Here is a 19,606-nt window from a genome sequence, read left to right on the forward strand (position 1 = left end):
AATCTATTATGTTTTTGAAAAGAATTTTAATTATAAAAATTCTTTTAAGTTTAAGTTTTGAAGAGGAAATGTTTAAGTATATGCTTTAAAAAAATTGACTGTTTTTCTCATAAAATTTACACACAGTCATGATCATGAAACTGAAAATTCATTCTGATAATTAGATGCATGTTAAATGGACAGTAAATTTCTATAGAAATCTGTTTAAAAATGGAAGATACATTTTTGTACTAATAATTTTGAATTAAAAACATTTTATTTTTCATTTATGTATTAAATACACTTTAATGAATTTAATTTATCAATATTTTATAAGTGCAGCACTAAATATTTTACTTGTATCTGAAATAATTTATATAACATAGAAAATATATATTAGTACATAATATTTTGTTGTTACATTTCAAATAAATATTCAACAAATATTTTGCCACAGAAATTTGTCAAATTACTAAATATATGAAATAATTTTAGATATCCAATTTTAAACTTATTATATTTTTATCTACTGATTACTATTCTCTCTACTGCTTGAATTAGATATTATTTTGCATTTTGTAAAGATAAGTTGATTTATTTTCTATCAGTTAATTTTCTGATAAAGACTTATTGAATAATGCTAATACAGTGGAACTGCAATTATCCAAGGCAAATATGTAAGTGAATATGCCACTTTCCAATGCTATAATTAATAGAAGAAACTTTAAAACAACAACACTTATAACAAAATGATTTGTTTCTGTTATGTTTTATCATTTAACTTTAATTGAAATGAACCATTCATATTAAACTGTAACTCTAACAATACACATGTTCATTCTCAAACTATTGTATGTTTATTAGCTGTGTAATGAATGATATATAATTCAACAACAACAATTTCTACACAATTTAATTCATTACATATAAAAACAGGCTTAAAAGGGATATACCATAGGCCTATAAATCTTTTATATTCATAATTTTCAATCCAAAATGACCATGGCCATCCATTTTTACCAGAATTTTCAGTTATTTGTGGTAGCATCAATCCACATTCTCAGATAACTGGAGTTCTACTGTATATGAAGTAAATCACATTTACTTTGTATGTTTACAAACATAATAATTTTTTAACATAGCTATATTTTATTATGTATCAAATATTTAATAAAAATATTTTATGCTATAAGAATTGGATACAAAATTTACTTCCACTAATGTTAGAAAAAATTTGAAAAAAGTTTATAATTTTTTCAGAAAATTTTTTATAAATTAAATGAGTGGATTATATATAAATATATTAAGTTTTAGTAAACATCCCCCATACAAAAATAAAACTTTAACAAACCAAAAGTTATTTGGTTTCAGCAAAATATGTAGATTATATATGCTTTCTTTCCTTTAAAAAAATTATACATTGACAGATTTTATTATTTTAGCAAGCAGAAACAAAAGATCTAATAAAATAAAAAATAAAAATTCATTTTGTTAATTTTTTTGTTTCTGCTTTCTAAATATCAATAATAAACTTAATAATTACTGTAATTTTTCTCAGTACTTAGAGATAATCTTATAAATGAATATTTCAATCAAAAACATTTATTCTCTGGAAAAGCAAAGAAATAATATAAATATGGTTCCTATTATCATATTACAAATCTAAATATTGTAATATCAAAACTAAAAAGAAGTATTTAATTTTATATGTAAACTGTAGTAATATAAAAAATATATAGCTATCAATTTTTAAAACAATTAAGTACAAATTGAGTACGTTTCTTTGATCATTAAATTTATAAAAATTTTAAGTTTTAAACACTAAATTAGAGTATTATGTATATTATTATTTTTTATATATTTATTGATAAATATTGATTCTTTATCCATATATTTTATTAGTTTTATTTCAATTTGCAATTGTTCTAATATTATCATAACAAATCATACATCTATGTAGTATGTAATTTCAATTGTTAAGCAATGTATATTTAATAATGAGTAATGTAATGTATAACAAACTTTATAAAGAAAAAAAAATAAATTTGAAAATTTGTGTCATTTAAAATGATTGAATTCTTAAAGTATAAATTGAAGAATTCAATCACTGGTGTGAACAATAGAAAAGAAAACGAAAGCAAGAAATTTTTTCTTTGTATATTTGTGATATTGGTATTTTTATATTTTTTAAAATGATTGAATACTGTTCAAGCAGTTTCACTGTAATAATCTTTTATATATTAAAAATATAATATTTAATTGAATCCAATGCAACACTTTCTTTAAATCTTTAAATTACATTTTTATCAATAAAAACTAAAAACTATTTGTTGGCATCATTTAAAATAATACTGTCTTAAAGTAAATGTATAATTAAAAAGCAGAATAAATAAATTTCTTAAAAACAAATACCTTAACATTAACCACTTAATACACATTTTACATATTTTATTTTAAAAAATCAAAATTCAAAATTAAGATATATATCTTTTAAACATTATTTTATGTCTTAATATCAAAAAGCAATGAGGAAGTCACTGCAGATAATGTATTTTCAAAATCATTTTATATGGGATGAATTAATCATTCAATATCATTACACTTTATTTTTAAATTAAATATATTTAAGATTTTTTGAACTGTTATTCATTTCAGAAAATGCAAATTTTATAAACTTGCACTTCTTCTCCAATGTATATTGGAGAAAAAGTGCAAGTTTATAAAATTTGCACTTTTGTGACATTCCAATAAAATAATTGTTTAATTTTTCTTAATTTGTGAGCATTAAGAGATTCTTTTAACATACATATAACAGATTCAGTCTTCCTTATAATGAGATGGTTGGATGATGACAGAAGAATCAAGCATATTCAAACCTAACCATCCACAAAAGTTTCTGTGGATCCTACCTACCATGTCCCCCAGATCAGTAAAATTATGCATATCACCTCAGCTGTAGGGCCATAGGAACTTTTTTGCTATTTGTATTTTTATACAATTGTTAATTTAAATATAATTGTAATACATAATTTTCAATTAAATTCATAAAAAATTTTCAGTCAATATACAATGTAGGAGTTTTAGTTTTATCCATCTGTGGATAATGCTTGTGGGGATGATTCTGTAAATTTTGAAAAAATGCTGTTATTTCAAAGTTTTTGAAGTAATATTCTCTCAAGATTTTATTGTTTACAGTATGCTTACTCTAATACATCCAATTTAAAAGATTCTTAGTACATTTCATTATCAGAATTGTGATATCTTTAAATTTTAATTATCTGAACTGAAAGGGCATAGTTAAATAGCTGCTGTATATCAAATGAAGGCAATATCTTTTGGTAAGATTTATATTTTAACATGTAATGTTTTTAAGAACATTCAAGAATATTATATAATGATATTTTCCAATATAATAATAGAAATAATAACAAATAAAACTTAAATTTTTGTTATATATCTCACTAAATTTATAATGCTAATAATAAACCAATTAAACAGAATTATCTTAACTAAATAAAATTATATGCCAAAATTTTATCTTATTGATAAGATTAATATCCAACTTCTTTGAATACAGTTAAAGTATAATTCTAATTACAGACTTTAAAGCTAATGAAAAGCCTTTTAGAATTAAAATAAGACTTAGAAATATTATTTTCTGCACTTTAAGGCTGAAGATCTTCTATAATTAGAATTTTTCTTTTAAATTATTCTTATTTACTAATGAAAATAATATTATTCAAATTACTTAAATATTTTAATAAATTATAAAAATTGCTTCAGAATTAAAGATAAATCATTTACTAGACTATAAACATGTATTCAATCTTCATATAAACTGGATCCTGAAATTGTGAAATTTCATAGTTATTTTTTTTAATAAAATTTATCCTAAATAATTAGACAAAATATTCTTAAAAATTAAAACTATAAGACTAAAAAAATGACAATGAATTCAATAAATAGAATGCAGTAGAAAAACTTATTTCATATACATGTGTCAGCTATATCTATTTTTATATTTGTGACAATATGCGCAATTTTTTGTTTCTAAGCTAACACGATGTCAATACACATACTACACATATTCTTGTCTATTAACATAGACAATTTTTGATGAGACTAAACAATACACATTGATCTAAGCTTACAAATATGGATATTATGTTATAGAAAGTTATATATACATGTAATTTTTTTCTAATACCCAAGCAAAATTGCTATTTTCTTATACTTTTAATTCATATGATAACTAGTAAACAAATTTTTGGAAATATACTTCTTTGTCATATTCAACATTAACAAGTTCTAATTGTGTTACTGAACAGGAGAAGAATTCAAGAGAATATAAAAAATAAAGTAGAAAATTGTAAGTTATTTTATAGACACAATTACNTGACAATGAATTATTTATTTTGAAATGTCTAAAGTTTTACCAAAAAGCAATGAGTGAAGAGTTTAAAAGATTTCCAATTGCAAACCATTTTTTTTAATAAAATTTATCCTAAATAATTAGACAAAATATTCTTAAAAATTAAAACTATAAGACTAAAAAAATGACAATGAATTCAATAAATAGAATGCAGTAGAAAAACTTATTTCATATACATGTGTCAGCTATATCTATTTTTATATTTGTGACAATATGCGCAATTTTTTGTTTCTAAGCTAACACGATGTCAATACACATACTACACATATTCTTGTCTATTAACATAGACAATTTTTGATGAGACTAAACAATACACATTGATCTAAGCTTACAAATATGGATATTATGTTATAGAAAGTTATATATACATGTAATTTTTTTCTAATACCCAAGCAAAATTGCTATTTTCTTATACTTTTAATTCATATGATAACTAGTAAACAAATTTTTGGAAATATACTTCTTTGTCATATTCAACATTAACAAGTTCTAATTGTGTTACTGAACAGGAGAAGAATTCAAGAGAATATAAAAAATAAAGTAGAAAATTGTAAGTTATTTTATAGACACAATTACAATACATAAATAGTATTCTAATTGAAAGGAATTTTAAATATTCCACTTCACTTTTCATCAATATTAACATTCGTTACAGTTGAAAAATTAAAATTTAGCTACAGAATTAATGACAAAATGTTTTCATTATAAGCTTTATGAAATTATAATTTGAATTTTATCAAATAACCACAAGAATATTTATGATAATAGGCAGACAGATTATACAGCAAAAAATTTTTTCAATGGGCTTTACTAATAATTACACAGATTCACATAGGAACTCTGAGTAATGTATCAATCCATAACAGATTAAACATTATCTGTTATAGAAATAACATATAACTGAGGAAGAGATATCATACTTCATATACATATAATTTACTCATGCTTTCTGCAAGGATGAAGCACTTGCTTAATGGTGATCATAATCTGATCATGTGCGACTAGTTGTGAAGGCAAGTCATTATAATGTTGAGTTACATTTGACAATATAAGTATTCATTTCTATTATGAAATTTTTCATTTTAGTTTATTTTATTTTATTTTTTAAATATACCATATGTAGGAATTGAGTATTGCACTGAAACTTTATCATAGAGGGGAGAAGGAATTGAGCACGTAATCATCACGCGTTCGATTCCTTTAGGTTATCAAAATATTCGATGAGTTGGTCGTAGTTCATGCCTTGGGCCACGGCTTCCCATCCCATATCGCTGCCTTGCTCCCCTGACCTAGTGCTATTTTCTCTGATACTCCCCTTCTGATCTACTGGTACATTTCCATGAGGTCGTCCATGAGGTGGGACGGGAGGAAGGATATTACGGTGGGGTGGAATGGGTGGTGGAGAATTAACACGATTATGCGTATGTTTTGTATAGGTTTCAGGTGCTACTGGTGGGGGCACTGGATTAGTTTGTATGCGTACTTTTTTTTCACAGGCCAAATTAGCATTTGCATTAACATCCACAATAGAAGGCAAATGTAAAGCATTATGATTAGTAAGAGTTGTGACTGCACCTTTCTCTATCATTTCATTTTCCTTCTCTTCAGGAAGTTCTTGTGGATTTGTAGTTATTCGAATGCTTATTTCTGAACCTGGAAATGATATATTACTTGCGCGACATCCACTACCTCTAGATCTTCCTGTTGTATTTTTCTTATCTCTTCTTTGGACTTTTGAGCTTGTACCATCTCCAGGATGATTACCATTAAAATCAGCCATAGGCATTAATGTCTGAGAACACTTAGTATTAATGGAATTTCTTTCCAATGTTGCACGTCCAAGCCAAACCCAATCATGAGCATGAGCTACAGATTCTCCACTATCAGCAGCTGGAACTTGTTTTCTTTTATATCGGACAGCAAATACAGAACAACTTACCAGAAAAACAAGTATAGCAAGGCAAAAGACACCTAGAAGTGCATACATTCCTATTTCTAATGGAGTTAATGGCACTGGTTGTCCACGAACCAAATCCTGTCTTGCTTGTATTGTTGGTTCATATTTTCCATTAGGATTTATAGAATCCTTATAAAGAATTGAATCAACATCTTTCATGTTCCCAGATGGTAATCTATCACTCTTGTTTCCACCTTGCTTGTCAACCAAGCCTTTTGTAGTTTTAAAACGAGCATCATTTTGTACAGATGTAGTATGAGATGCAGAATTAAAATCTACTTCAATGAATACATATACCATTGCCAATGGCTGACTCCTACGTTTCTGACATCGTTCAGCAAGTTCTAAAGAAACATGCAATAAATCACCTTTTCCTTCACCAATAGCTATAACTCTAGGATGATGTAAACCAGCCATTGGAGCAAAGGCAACTACCCCACTATCAAAAGTATCTACAGAAAGATGATAATCTGTGTCTGTAATATCTGATAATGAAGTAAATGTTCCATCAGAATAATAGAGTTTTATATCCAATAATCCTTCCTGAAATTAAATATAATTATTATTTGATTAAATAATATTAAAGAAAGAAATAAAATCTGTAAATATAATATTAAAAAATCTTGCTATTTTTAAATACAGGAGTTTATAAAAGATTATTGGAAGTTTAATGCAGTTTATTTTCTCTTAGATATTGTCTAAATAACAAATCTTACATGAAATGAAAGCACAGCTCAACAAGTTTTTACCTTGTACTATACATTGAATTCTTGTAATATGGGCAACCTTCCTAACATGACACACATCCAGCTACAGCCAGATTCCTGCCACATTATGGTCAGCAAATCTGATGTGATGGATTCAACAACTGCAAGAATCCTATTTTTCAATTCAGGCTGGCTGGAAGTGGTTTGTGACATATATTTGATGTTTTACATATCCCCACAAAAAGAAATCATATTTAGTGATTCATATCTTGGGGCACCATAGAAAAACCTTATTCTGTTCTTGTTCCTGTCTTCACATCAGATATGCTGACCAGATTGTGGCAGGAATCTCGCTATAGGTTAGATATGTGTCATTTTATGAAGAGTGCTCACATTGAGCACTTGTATTACCTGAAGTAAAACTTCTTGAGTTGCTCTTTCATTTCATTTCATTTCAGGCTTGTTATTGTATTCTGTATCTAAGAGAAACAAAACATTAAAATCATAACAATCTTTTATAAACACTCTGAATACAAATCAAAAATTATTTCTATTAATAACTGAATTATTTAGAAAATGTTTTAAATTAACTCTGCCTGAACAAAGTTGATTTTATTTTTTAATTGAATTTGAATAATAATAAAAAAGTTTTATCAACTTGTTTGCCTTCTGACTAATAAAAGTTGATTCTTAAGGCTGACTGTAACTTCTGGTTATACATGCAATCTCCTGCAGATGGCATTAAATTTTTAATGCCTTTTCCATGGGAAAATCCTTTTCCAAAAATGGAAGTAGATAGAACCAGTTATTTTGCATTAGAATCTTATTAATTCTTCTATTAGCATATAGTTCAGAATTTTGAAAATTAAATTCATTAATTTTCTATGAATTTTTAACATTGTAGAAAATTTAAACAAATTAATGAATTTGATTTCCAAATTTAGTAACGTTGGAATGTTGCTAGCCAAAAAATAATGGAAATGAAAGAAAATCAAAACTTAAAAGTATCTGGAAATATTAATCACTTATATTTCTTTCTTGGTTTTCAATTTTTCATATAACTGCTTGTTGTTTGCATTTACACTTAATCTTCCTATCAAAAATTAGCATTATTCATTTAGTCATAATAAGTTTGTTTCATGTAATTCTTATTTTAGTTTACTTCCATTATCACTACTTTTTTGTTTCCTACATTTCACTTTATTTTTTATATTTTTTAAAAAATAAGTTATAACTACTTTATATTTTTTTTTATTCCTTACAACTGTCTTATCTTTATTTCAGTTTTCATTTTCTTTTATATAAACTCTTATTTTCTAATTTTATATTAATTAATTAATCTTACTTTATAATTTTTACCGGCTTATTCTTTAAATGATGATGGTAAACTCAGTGAAACAGATTATGTATGAAATATAACTGTTTGGTGTCTATGCTTATATTATTTATTGTATACAACTTCTGAAGTTTATAAATTTTAAACTTATAAACTTAATTCTAAGCATGATTTTAAATTTATCAATTCTACATTTACTTGTTTCAAGAAACAAGTAAATATCCTTTTAATACTAAATTTTAAGAGATTGCTGATGAATAAAAACAAAAGTTTGTCATTATCAGCTCTTTCCTTCATATACACATCCACAACAGACCGCAACCAATACATATAAAAAAATGTCACTTTAAATAATAAATTTTTCATTAAAAATTTCTGAATATAATACCTGATATTGTGATGTTAGTTTATTGTTAACGGAAGCAACAGCAGCAAAAACATTAGGTAAAGATTCATCATTTGTAACTGATAAATTTAAGCCTGTAACAACAGTTACTTGTAAATGGGTGATGCTTTCTTTATCACTTCCAACTCTAACCTCTCTTGCACCAATAACACGACCAGTAATAGGCGAAAGGACCTAAAATATATATAACAAGATTTATTTTATTTCCTTACTTATGTAAAATCTATCAATATTAAACAACTGGTTATTTCAAACATATCATTTACTATTTTTAATGAAAAACAAGACAATATTTTAATATATAAATAACTGATTCATCTTCTTGAAACAAATTCAACGTATCTTGTGACAAATTGCAATTTTTGTTATAATTGCATTTTATTGCAAACACATTTTCTGAAAAAAAATGAACACTTTATATATAAAAATAGATGTAATAGTAATTTTCAATGTTAACTGTCACACCAGAAACAAATCATTAATCAAGGAGCCAACTTTTATCTTGTTGACATTTCTTAAACATTGTCTCTTTTCTCATCTCTAATAACTTATATATTCACACAATATAAATTAAACAGGTCTTTTTAGGTTACTGAAGATGAGAAGCCAATGCTTCTCAAAAAAATTTTTTGACAAAATAAAAGTTGGCTCCTTGATTCAATTTGAAGTGAAAATTAATGCATGACAAATATACTCTACATGAAAATAATGACTTTAATTTTTTGATAAATTTTATATAAAATTTTATTTAAAATATATAAAATATTTCTAATAAAGTTAATTATTATTTTTAATATACAAGGGCATTCAAAAAGTTCCTTGAAAATATAAATGAAAAGACATATAGTGCTTTATTAAATTAAATAAAATATCTACTAATGAAAAGACTAATGTGAGGTGGATAATAATAACAGCTAATCACATTAGTAATAATAAACACAAACACTCAGGAATCAATGCAGATCCTTTAATTAAACAAAAAACAATTGTACAGTACAGTAAAAAACGACTACATGAGTATGAGTAAATAAATAACCAAAATGCATTTTGGAAATAGTTCCTCTTCACTTGGTATTAATATAAAAAGGTTATTATACATAAAACTACACAAAACAAACAAACTGCTATAGCAGTATGAGCAGTAAACATTAAATGGGTGCAAGGGAGACAGGTATAAAACAACTTCATAATATTAGAAGGCAGCTTGATGTAAAGAGTACTAATACAAACAGTTAAAAACTAATGGATTAAAAAATTAACAGATGGAAAACTAATGGAATAATGTTATACAGACAAATTATATATACATACCACAACAGTAAAACAATAGAGTTGAGGGTGGCATTACTACAGGGTGCAGAGCAGTCACAAAAAACATATGGTACAGGCATCATCTGGTGAACAAGTGGTGACTAACATACAATACAATTACAACAGTTACAACAATTACAAATTTTACAATAGTTTTGAGACAATAGTGTGATAACATAACAAAAATACTTTGTTTTTATAGATATATTGGGTTGTTCAGATAGTAATTTTGTTTTTTTTTTCCATGGAAAAAAAAACAATGTTTTTATAATAAATAAATATTTCATTGAATTATATATAGACCATTTTGGCCAAATACCTGTTGTCATCATTTCTGGTAGTAGCATGATTTCACATTCATAAAAGTTTTGATTGTTGCTTACAAAAAACTGATCCAAGTGATTTTTGACATTGTCATTTCAAGTAAATGGCTTATGGTTAAAAAAAATTTGTATAGACCGGAACAAGTAATAATCTGAGTGTGCTGGATCTGGCAAATACAGTTGTTGTGATAGCACCTCCCACCTAAGTTATAACAGTTTCTGACAAGTTACCAAACTTGTGTGAAATTTGACATTATCATGGTAAAACACTACACCTGTTTTGTTGATCAATTCTGGCCGCCTTTTCTGTTTGATGATATTACTCAATTTGTTTACTCAACGGCAGTACACTTTCGAATCAATTGTTAAATTGTCTGGTAAAAGCTCCAAAAAAATTTCCTTAAAATCCCACCAAAGAGAGCATCTCTCTTTAAGAACATGTGGAACCCATACATCAAGCTTTGAAACAAAACCAATTTGTTTCAAGTAATCATAAACAGTTCAATTTGAAAAATTTAATCTCTTAGTGATTTCACATGTTGTTATTCAGCAGTTTGCTTCAATCAGTACCTTTATTTTGTTTTCATTGGCTTCAACTGACCATCCAGAACGTGGTGCATCTTCAATATTGAAATTGCCAGAACAAAATTTTGTAAACCAGTTTTGGTACTGTCGTTCTGTCAATACATCTTCTCCATACATATCACATTTTTTTTTCTCACTTGAACAGCATTCTTACCTTTTTGGTAATAAAAGAGCAAAATATGCTGAAAATGCTGCTTTCGATCTTCCATATTTGATGGGACACAAAAAATAAACAATTGCATGAAATCAAACAAAAAATTTTTACAAATAAGCCTTAAAATGCTAGAATGTCAAAATATATAATGATAATACGGTTTAGAATGAAAATGGCAGGAAAAATATGACTAATCCGTCTAGTGGTAAAAAAACGAAATTACTTTCTGAACAACCCAATAATTGTACCATTCTTCATCAATTTTAACACCTGAATTATCATTAATTCTTTAATCTTTATTAATTTTTAAAATTTCTACATGTTCTTAATATTTCCATTTATAGGTGTTAGTTTCAAATTTTAGAGTTTTTATTGTGCTTTTATCAATTTCACAACCATATAGATTGCAGTGTTTGGCAACAGCTTAGTTCTCAGAATTATATTTGATGGCATTGATACGTTCATTTATACAAACATTAAGGCATCTTTTGGTTTCACCAACATAGGTTATAGAATTAGTAGAGTCACTATTAAACTTGTATATCACATTACTCTTTTAAAAACATTAACTACATTGCTTGGTAGTTAAGCTGTATGTGTTTGAGTTTTATTACAAAGATCAGGGACCAAATTGATGTTAGTTTTATTTAACAGAGTTTTAATTTTTTCAAATGTATTTTTGACATATGTAAGTTTAAAAAAACTTTTTAGTACAATTGTTGTTATTAGAGCTAATGTTATGGACATTGGTGATACTATTAAACTCAAATTGTTTTAGCCATTTGTCTAGAACTTTTGGGTAATTATTGATATTTAACAAGACCTTAACATCATCCTTGATCTCAATATTCTTTTTATAATCAGAGGTAGTTCTATTAAATTTTTTTGATGACAAAAATATTTCTTTTTATGAACAAGGGCATATGTAAGTGATAATCCATAACCTTATTAACATTACATAATTCCTTATAATTTTCTATTTCAAGAGTAACAAGAATGATAATTTATTGCAAAGTTCATTCTCAACTTTAAAATTTAATGTTATCATCAAAATTATTAACTATCATAACCAAATTATTAGGGTCTAGGACAAGAGGATCATAGTTTATAAAACAGTCATCAACATATCTGTTCAAAAATTTGATACCATGGATATTAGTGAAAGTATCAATATCAATAACACTTAATTCAGCTAAAATAGGGTCAATAATGGACTCCATGAGTATTCCAAATTTTTGTGTATAGTATTTTTCATTAAATTGGAAATGGTTGTTATTTTATTTTATTTTATTATACCAAAAACTAAAAGCAATCTTTGTAATAATTTCATAGTGCTTCATTTTTCAACATATGTTCATAAGTAAATCAAACAAAAAAATTTCTCTCTTTTTTTTTTTTGTTTGCTTGATTTACTTATGGCGATGTCGGCCAAGTGCTACAGAAAAGCCGTTCTATCCCTAACCAGGGTAAGAGAGAAGCTGATTAACTGCCACAACAATGGAGCCTTCCTTATGTCCATCTTTCGAATAAAGCTACCATACGGCTGTGAAGCTCTTCTGCCTAAAGTACAATTTTTATGTCTTAGAAAGGCCATTTGATGTACCAGATGCCTTATGTACCACAAACTGAACCACCTCCTCGGTCTTGAGGATGACTTATATAGACAGGATTTTACCATCCTGAAACATATGAACTCCAAAGTCATAAAACTAGAAGCAAGTGTCAGATGTAATTTGCAACGTAAATATGAAAAAAAACTCAGTTGGATATTCAAAATACAAAACCAATGTCTCAAACCTAAATTCAACAATGTTATAACATGTTGGGACAACATCTCTCCTCCAGAATACTTTTGCAAGACATTCAAATTTGGACCAATGTTCATGCCTCAAATCAGCTGCACTGAATCCATTTTCATTCATTCTTAACTTGGAGAAATTACTATCTAGAGGAAATAATAAATATCCAGACACCCGCAAAGACTATCTTCGATGGAAGGCACTGATGACAATACAGATAAAAAAAATGTTCATTCTGCTGTGTCTACTGAACTAGAGAGCTTGCATTACAACTGTCTTATTTAAAATGGCATAGTTTCATTGCTAAGGTTCAGGTGAAGCAAATCAGGCATTTAAAAGCTCACTGCTGAGCAGATGAAACTGTCCTAAAACAGATTCTGATGAAACTTCCCATTAAACAGCAGAAGTAAATCATATCTGCATATTGAATTACTGAAATTGTAGCAGTTTTTACTACTATTTTAACTACAAATACTAAAACTACATGCTAAGAAATTGTAAACAATGAACTATATCATGATATTTACAACTCCTAGCCAAAAGTTAAAATATTAGCTAAATGTGGGTTACATAAAGGAAATACAACAAAATAAACTTAATATTTTGTGACGTCACCATTTGCCATAATTAGTGCTCCCAATATGTCAGGCATGGTGTGGATTAATGCTACACATTCATTTCTGGTGATGCCGTTCCAAATGTGTCGAATGCACATCACTAGTTCCTCTTTAGAAGTTGAACATTCATTAAGTTGTTGTTTCATGACTCCCCACAAAATTTCAATGGGTTTAAGTCTGGGGAATTGTTTGGCCAAGGCAGGATTGTAATCTGTCGTTCTTGTAACCAACGTATCGTTGACTTCGTGGTATAAGAAGATGCTTCGTCTTGTTGAAATAGAAATGTTTTCTCAATTAAATCTTCTGCCAATAGTATCAAAAATGTCACTAAGATATCTTGATATGTTTGTGCATTGACATGTTCCCAAAGAATGCATAGTTGTTCTATGCCGTTAGTATTCATGCATCCCCAGATCATGACAGATGATATAAACTTCACGGATCTCTTCACACAGTCCTTTTCAAAGGCCTCTTTGGTTGTTTTCCATACACGTGGGGCCTTGGTCATCACAGGAGAGACAAAACAGGAATTCATCACTGAAGAGAATATTATTCCAATTGTCTTGTTCCACATGAACCTCTCTCTGCACCATCTGACACTCGCTTGTCGTTGCCTTTTCGTTAGAGTGTTATACTGCTATGCCCATCAATATGGAAATTCACATTATAATTTAGTTTTTATGGCTGTTTGTTTGGTTGTTTTTTGTCATGGTCAAACTGTTATTCTATTGTATTTTTTATTTTTTTTAATTTTTTTTTTTTTTTTTTTATTTTTTTTGTCATTTCATTTCCATTTGTAACAAAAAAAAAAAAAACATTTAAGTTAATTTATCTGATTTATGGGTATAATAAATTTAAATAGACATTGTTTATGTAGGGTCAAAAAAAAGTTTTGTACTCTGTGTTGTTCATGAGAAAATGTACACTAAACTTTCAGTTAGGTGAATATTCTAACTTTTTGTCTAGGAGTTTTATATCATCTACAGTTTTAATATGGAGTATAAAGCTGACAATCATGAGCCTATCAGAGCTTCATATCTTCTCCAATAAATCATGGCCAATTTAAAAACTCTTACTTTTTCTCTTTCTTTGTCCTGTCTCCCAAGAGTACACAAAGCTTTACAACAATTAGATTGGAATTTCTTTGCCATTTCTCTTGGTAGAGATCCAGCTGATGATACTGTCAAACTTGCAGTTTTGCACAGATTGATACAAGAGAAAGTTGTGAATCCTGCTCAAGAATTTGGTAAACTTGCAAAAGAAGCCTTCTAAAGCATAACAGTTCTGTTTCTGTAATTTTCTGACATGGAACAAGATTGCTGAACGTCAGATGATGCATGGAACGCGGACACACAAACTTCAATTTGTTCAAAATATAATGATATCTTGTTTTAACCAGCAAAATTAGCAAATTTATAAGTTCACATACACAATTTTCAGTAGTCAATATGTTCAGTGTAAGACCACTGCTGAAAACCTTGCATTTAGCAAAATCTGTCTTCACAAATTTGGTAATGGTTGATACTAGACTAAAGCTAGGCATGGAGGAATGATGAAAGTCTGTACACTTTGAGTGATTTGATCAGGCTTCTGGATCTTTAACAAAAGTGTAACAGAAGTTACATCAGTTACTTACCATATTATGTCAGTTACCAGAATTCCAATTTTTTATGTCATTTACAGCAAAGAATAGATGTTTCTGAACCATATGTACACAGAAGTTATCATGTATATACAGAAATAAAAGCAAAAATATTTTAAAAAACATATGAATTCAGAAAAATTTACATGTTTTCATATCCCCTTAGAAACATGTTTTCATATCCCCTTAGAAGTAGAATTAGAATCACTAATTCTAAGGGGATTCTAAGGGGACACTAATTCTGCTACATCAGTTATCACACTTTTTGATTTCTATAAAATCTACCAGTACAATGATTTCACATGTTTTCTCAATAATTATTATAGTATGACTAATACTTGATAATTTTATAGTACTTCCTTCAGCACTTTTAATTAATTAAAATTATTTAATAATGGTGTGAAATGTCTGTTAGAGCAGTTACCAAAGAATAACTCTTCAATGCATTAGTGCTTTATAAAGTCAAATTAATCTTTCAAAATTTGGAAATATATGAATTTAAATAATATACCTGAACTTCTGTTCTTCCACTCTGCTGACCTTGAACGATTGAAGACTTTAAAGTAGCTATCCTCATATCTGCAACTCTCAAAAATGGTGCTACTAAATCAGTGATGCAAACTTCACCACGCCGATTCAGAAGATAAGCTTCTCGACCTGAATTATGATCAACACTGACAAATCTTGTATATACATCAACATGTGATTGTTGATAACGAAGTCTGCACACAACATCAAGTTCCTGAAAAATTATTAATTTTAATAGTTAAAATATAAAAATTAATAAACATTATATACATTTCATACTGACACTAAATTTATCATTATCTAGAAACAACAAAAGACATCATTAATAATATTTTGTCCTAATAAATTTAATACTTATATGTTCTTGTTTCACAGACAAAGTTTCTATTATAATTATTTTTGCTGACATCTTAGTCTATGAGTGTATTGAATATTCATAAATTGTATATATAAACATGTAAATGTGTACTAACACATGGACTATGGAATGTCATGAAATGGGATCAGGGTATCTCAATACCATGCTTTCTATGCACATGCAAGATCCTCTTCATCCTTCATGTAAATGTATTTATGCTACCTTGAAGATTCGTATTCTTCTAATAATTCCATTCCTTTTAATTTTGCATCTGTGCTGGTGAATTGTATAAATTATGTTCCCCACACATCTATTTATTTGTGTATTCTATATTCCTGGTACTTCCTTTGCAGCATGCCATGCTGCAAAGGAGGTGACCAGTAATCCTTTTCTGACGATATACTTGTGGTCCTTGAATCTAGCCCATAATGAACATGCTGTAGCACCAACATAATCAAAGTTGTTATTAAATTTATCATCTCTAACTGGAATGAAATATAACCCAAGAATTCTGGTTCTGTCAATTTTTCCTTTGTCATTTCTCAGGATATACACTGCTGGGTTTTCTCTAAAACATAATCTTGTTTTCATATTTCTTACAATGTCTTTGTAAACAAAAACAAAATGGAAATGTTAAAAAATTACATACAATGTAATACAGAGAATTTTTCCTGTATGAAAACCCAAAATTACTGTTATGCAGGGTTTATTGATATTCTCAAATAATGTTAAAGTGAAACTGTTTTATATGAAAATTGTCTAAATTCTCTTACTGTACTCAAATGCAGTACCATATTATACAGGGGTTATAAACATTGGGTACTGTCATTTTAGGAAGCATGCAGTTTATAGCAAAAAATATAATTTACAACAAAGCAATAAAAGTGTCATGTGGAAGAATATAAGTTCTTTTATCTTGAATAAAAATTAATTGATCACTGATCAAAAATAAAAGGAAGTGAAACAAAGTTATACTCAAATTATAAATAAAATAAAAACAATCCTTTACGATTTATATAAAAATATAATTCAATGTAAAAATCAACTATATTGACAATAATAGTAATAATAGTAACCAAATTCCTTGTCTGCTTTCTAATGACTAATTTGAATCTTTTTTTTTAAATCAAAATTTAAATTGAATAAGTTAATAAATTATAATAAAAATAATAATTCACACCTCAGTTTCTTCTCTATTTATGATACTTCCCATATTACTGCGATTTCCAATATTAGCACGATTACTGGAATTTATTCCTCCAGAACCCATAAAAGTAGTAGATTTTCTGAAATTAAAAAAATTTGTTATAATATAAAACCACATGATGCATATTACATTTCTTTTCTAAAATGAATTTATTATTTTAAAAATTATTTTTATTTATAAATTTAGTTCAATTTACAATTTTTTAAATGTTTAAATTCCAGAATACACTAAGTAGTATTATGAAAACATTAATCCACCCATCTACACATTATAATATTGAAATATGATGATTCTAAAATGTTTTAATATAANTTGTATTTAATCATAATTAAATAACACATACACATTTTATCACCATCTTCAGGTTTGAAATCCAGAACAAAATCTAAAGTCAGCAGTTATAAGGTGCAAATTGAATTTAATGCATGCCAATATTTAAAATTAATCAAATCAAAATTAATTTTATGTGAAATTATATATTTAAATATATTTTATTTGTATATTAGTTAATAATAAAAATAGAGTAACTATACCTACAACTATACAGATTGTTCCAAAAAGAATTATGTTAATTATTATCCAAGAAATATGCATTATATATCAATTGAGTAACTGTTTGAGTTTCTTCTATCATATGTGCATTTACACATCTTATTTTGCAGCCTCTTGGTAGTGTTGTAAAAAAAAAAAAAATGACAATTCTGCAACAGAGAAGGTGTTTCATGTCCTGCAGCAAGCAAAGTCAAAATCAGTCATCATTGTGCAACAAGAATGTTGACCTTATATGGTGGATCACTTTGAAATTGCCTACGCAACTCAAAAAATCATCTAAAATCATGTTATACAGTAATGACCATTTCTGACTTTGCCAAATGCAGAACAGAAAATGTATTGTCTGGTGGAGAGTTGCAATTTTTGTTTATGGCACTTCTTAGAGTAGCAGACAAAAAGACATTTGCATGCAAATGGTAGATAAAACTCAGACCTTTACTCAAAACTCAGATCCATTGGGGTATATGTTAGTTCAAAAAGTACAAATAAATCTTCTATAAAACTTCTATTTTAAATATTTACTCTTGTATTTTTCTTTCGGAAACATTTTATATAATTATATCGAAATGTTTTTCCCTCATAATCCTGTGGGTACAGGTGTTTAATGGTTATTTTGGTGAATCAACAGTCCACTACTTTAGAATTTAACCATTATTTTCTCTAATTGTGTGCTTTCTTTATTAGATGTATTTTTGGTCATGTTAATACTTCATAGCCCCTTTTCAGTAAAACTAATATTAAAGAAAATGTTTTTAAAATTATAAAACTTCTAAAATAAATGAACATTAAATATCTACACTAAACAACACCAGGGTGAAGTCATCTACATACCAAAGCCTGTTACCGGTGTGAAACTCAAATAAAAAACAAAAAGAACGAAAAAACAGTATTTCAAAAACGTTTTTGAAGAACCAGAAACGGTTCTTCTTCAGGTGAATGGCAAATTTCTGATTGAATGCAACTAAATAAGAACACAATTTGAATGTTTATTCGAATATGTGTTTCTTCATGTTGTCCTACTGGGCATGCGCATTCTATCTGGTAGCATCTNGCTTTAAGTCGGGTCCGCAGCTCATTCAAATCTAATGGTTTCTGGAACATTCTCTATTGGTCTAGATCTGACCAATCCCAAAAAGCCATGATTCTGCCACGACATGTGGTGTCGTAGTGGACTCATGTCTTGCTAGGATTGGTTAAATCTGGACAAAATCTAGTCAAATCTAGCATAGGGAAAAATCGGGAAATTACACAACGAAACAGCGAATTGCGCAGCAGTGTTATTGTGAATCAGCGTAAACCGAGGGCTACCTGTAGTTATATATAATTTTAAAAAATTGTCATGTTACTGTTTATTAATAACTTTAATAATTAAATAATTCTGAAATCCCTAAAAACAAATACAGTAATTCATAGTTAAATTACAATTAGAAATCCTACATGCTTATAACTGTCACCAATTATAGCATATGAATATGAGACTCTGCACTATGTAATTTATTATATTCATTCAAGTATAAGTTCTTGTTTTTATTTATTTGTCCATTCAAATGTTCATATGTTCAATCTATAAATTTTTGACAAAATATTTACAGATTTATTATCAATAAATTGGCAAATTTATGATAATTAATAGAATATGTAGACAAATGGCCCAACCTCCACCTGTTTCACTCCCTTTTCTCAATTTCAGTCAGGGCAGCCTAATCCCCAGAT

General features: G+C 27.6%; 1 protein-coding gene across 1 annotated transcript in view; it reads right to left on the reverse strand.

The window, feature by feature from the left end:
* Nucleotides 1-4,485: 4,485 nt before the first annotated feature.
* The window catches only part of LOC111642474 (transmembrane protein 132C-like), a 67,373-nt gene continuing 52,252 nt past the window's right edge, over nt 4,486-19,606 (reverse strand). The window contains exons 6-9 of the mRNA XM_023388827.1: nt 17,315-17,479; nt 15,760-15,990; nt 8,800-8,991; nt 4,486-6,911 (exon numbers count right to left, since the gene is read on the reverse strand). Of these exons, the coding sequence (XP_023244595.1) occupies nt 5,595-6,911; nt 8,800-8,991; nt 15,760-15,990; nt 17,315-17,479 (1,905 nt within the window). The 3' untranslated portion in view covers nt 4,486-5,594. The remainder of the gene's footprint in view (nt 6,912-8,799; nt 8,992-15,759; nt 15,991-17,314; nt 17,480-19,606) is intronic.

Source organism: Centruroides sculpturatus, unplaced genomic scaffold (assembly GCF_000671375.1).
Source record: "Centruroides sculpturatus isolate CEXI.00-Female unplaced genomic scaffold, Cexi_2.0 scaffold1612, whole genome shotgun sequence".
Classification (NCBI taxonomy): Eukaryota; Metazoa; Arthropoda; class Arachnida; order Scorpiones; family Buthidae; genus Centruroides; species Centruroides sculpturatus.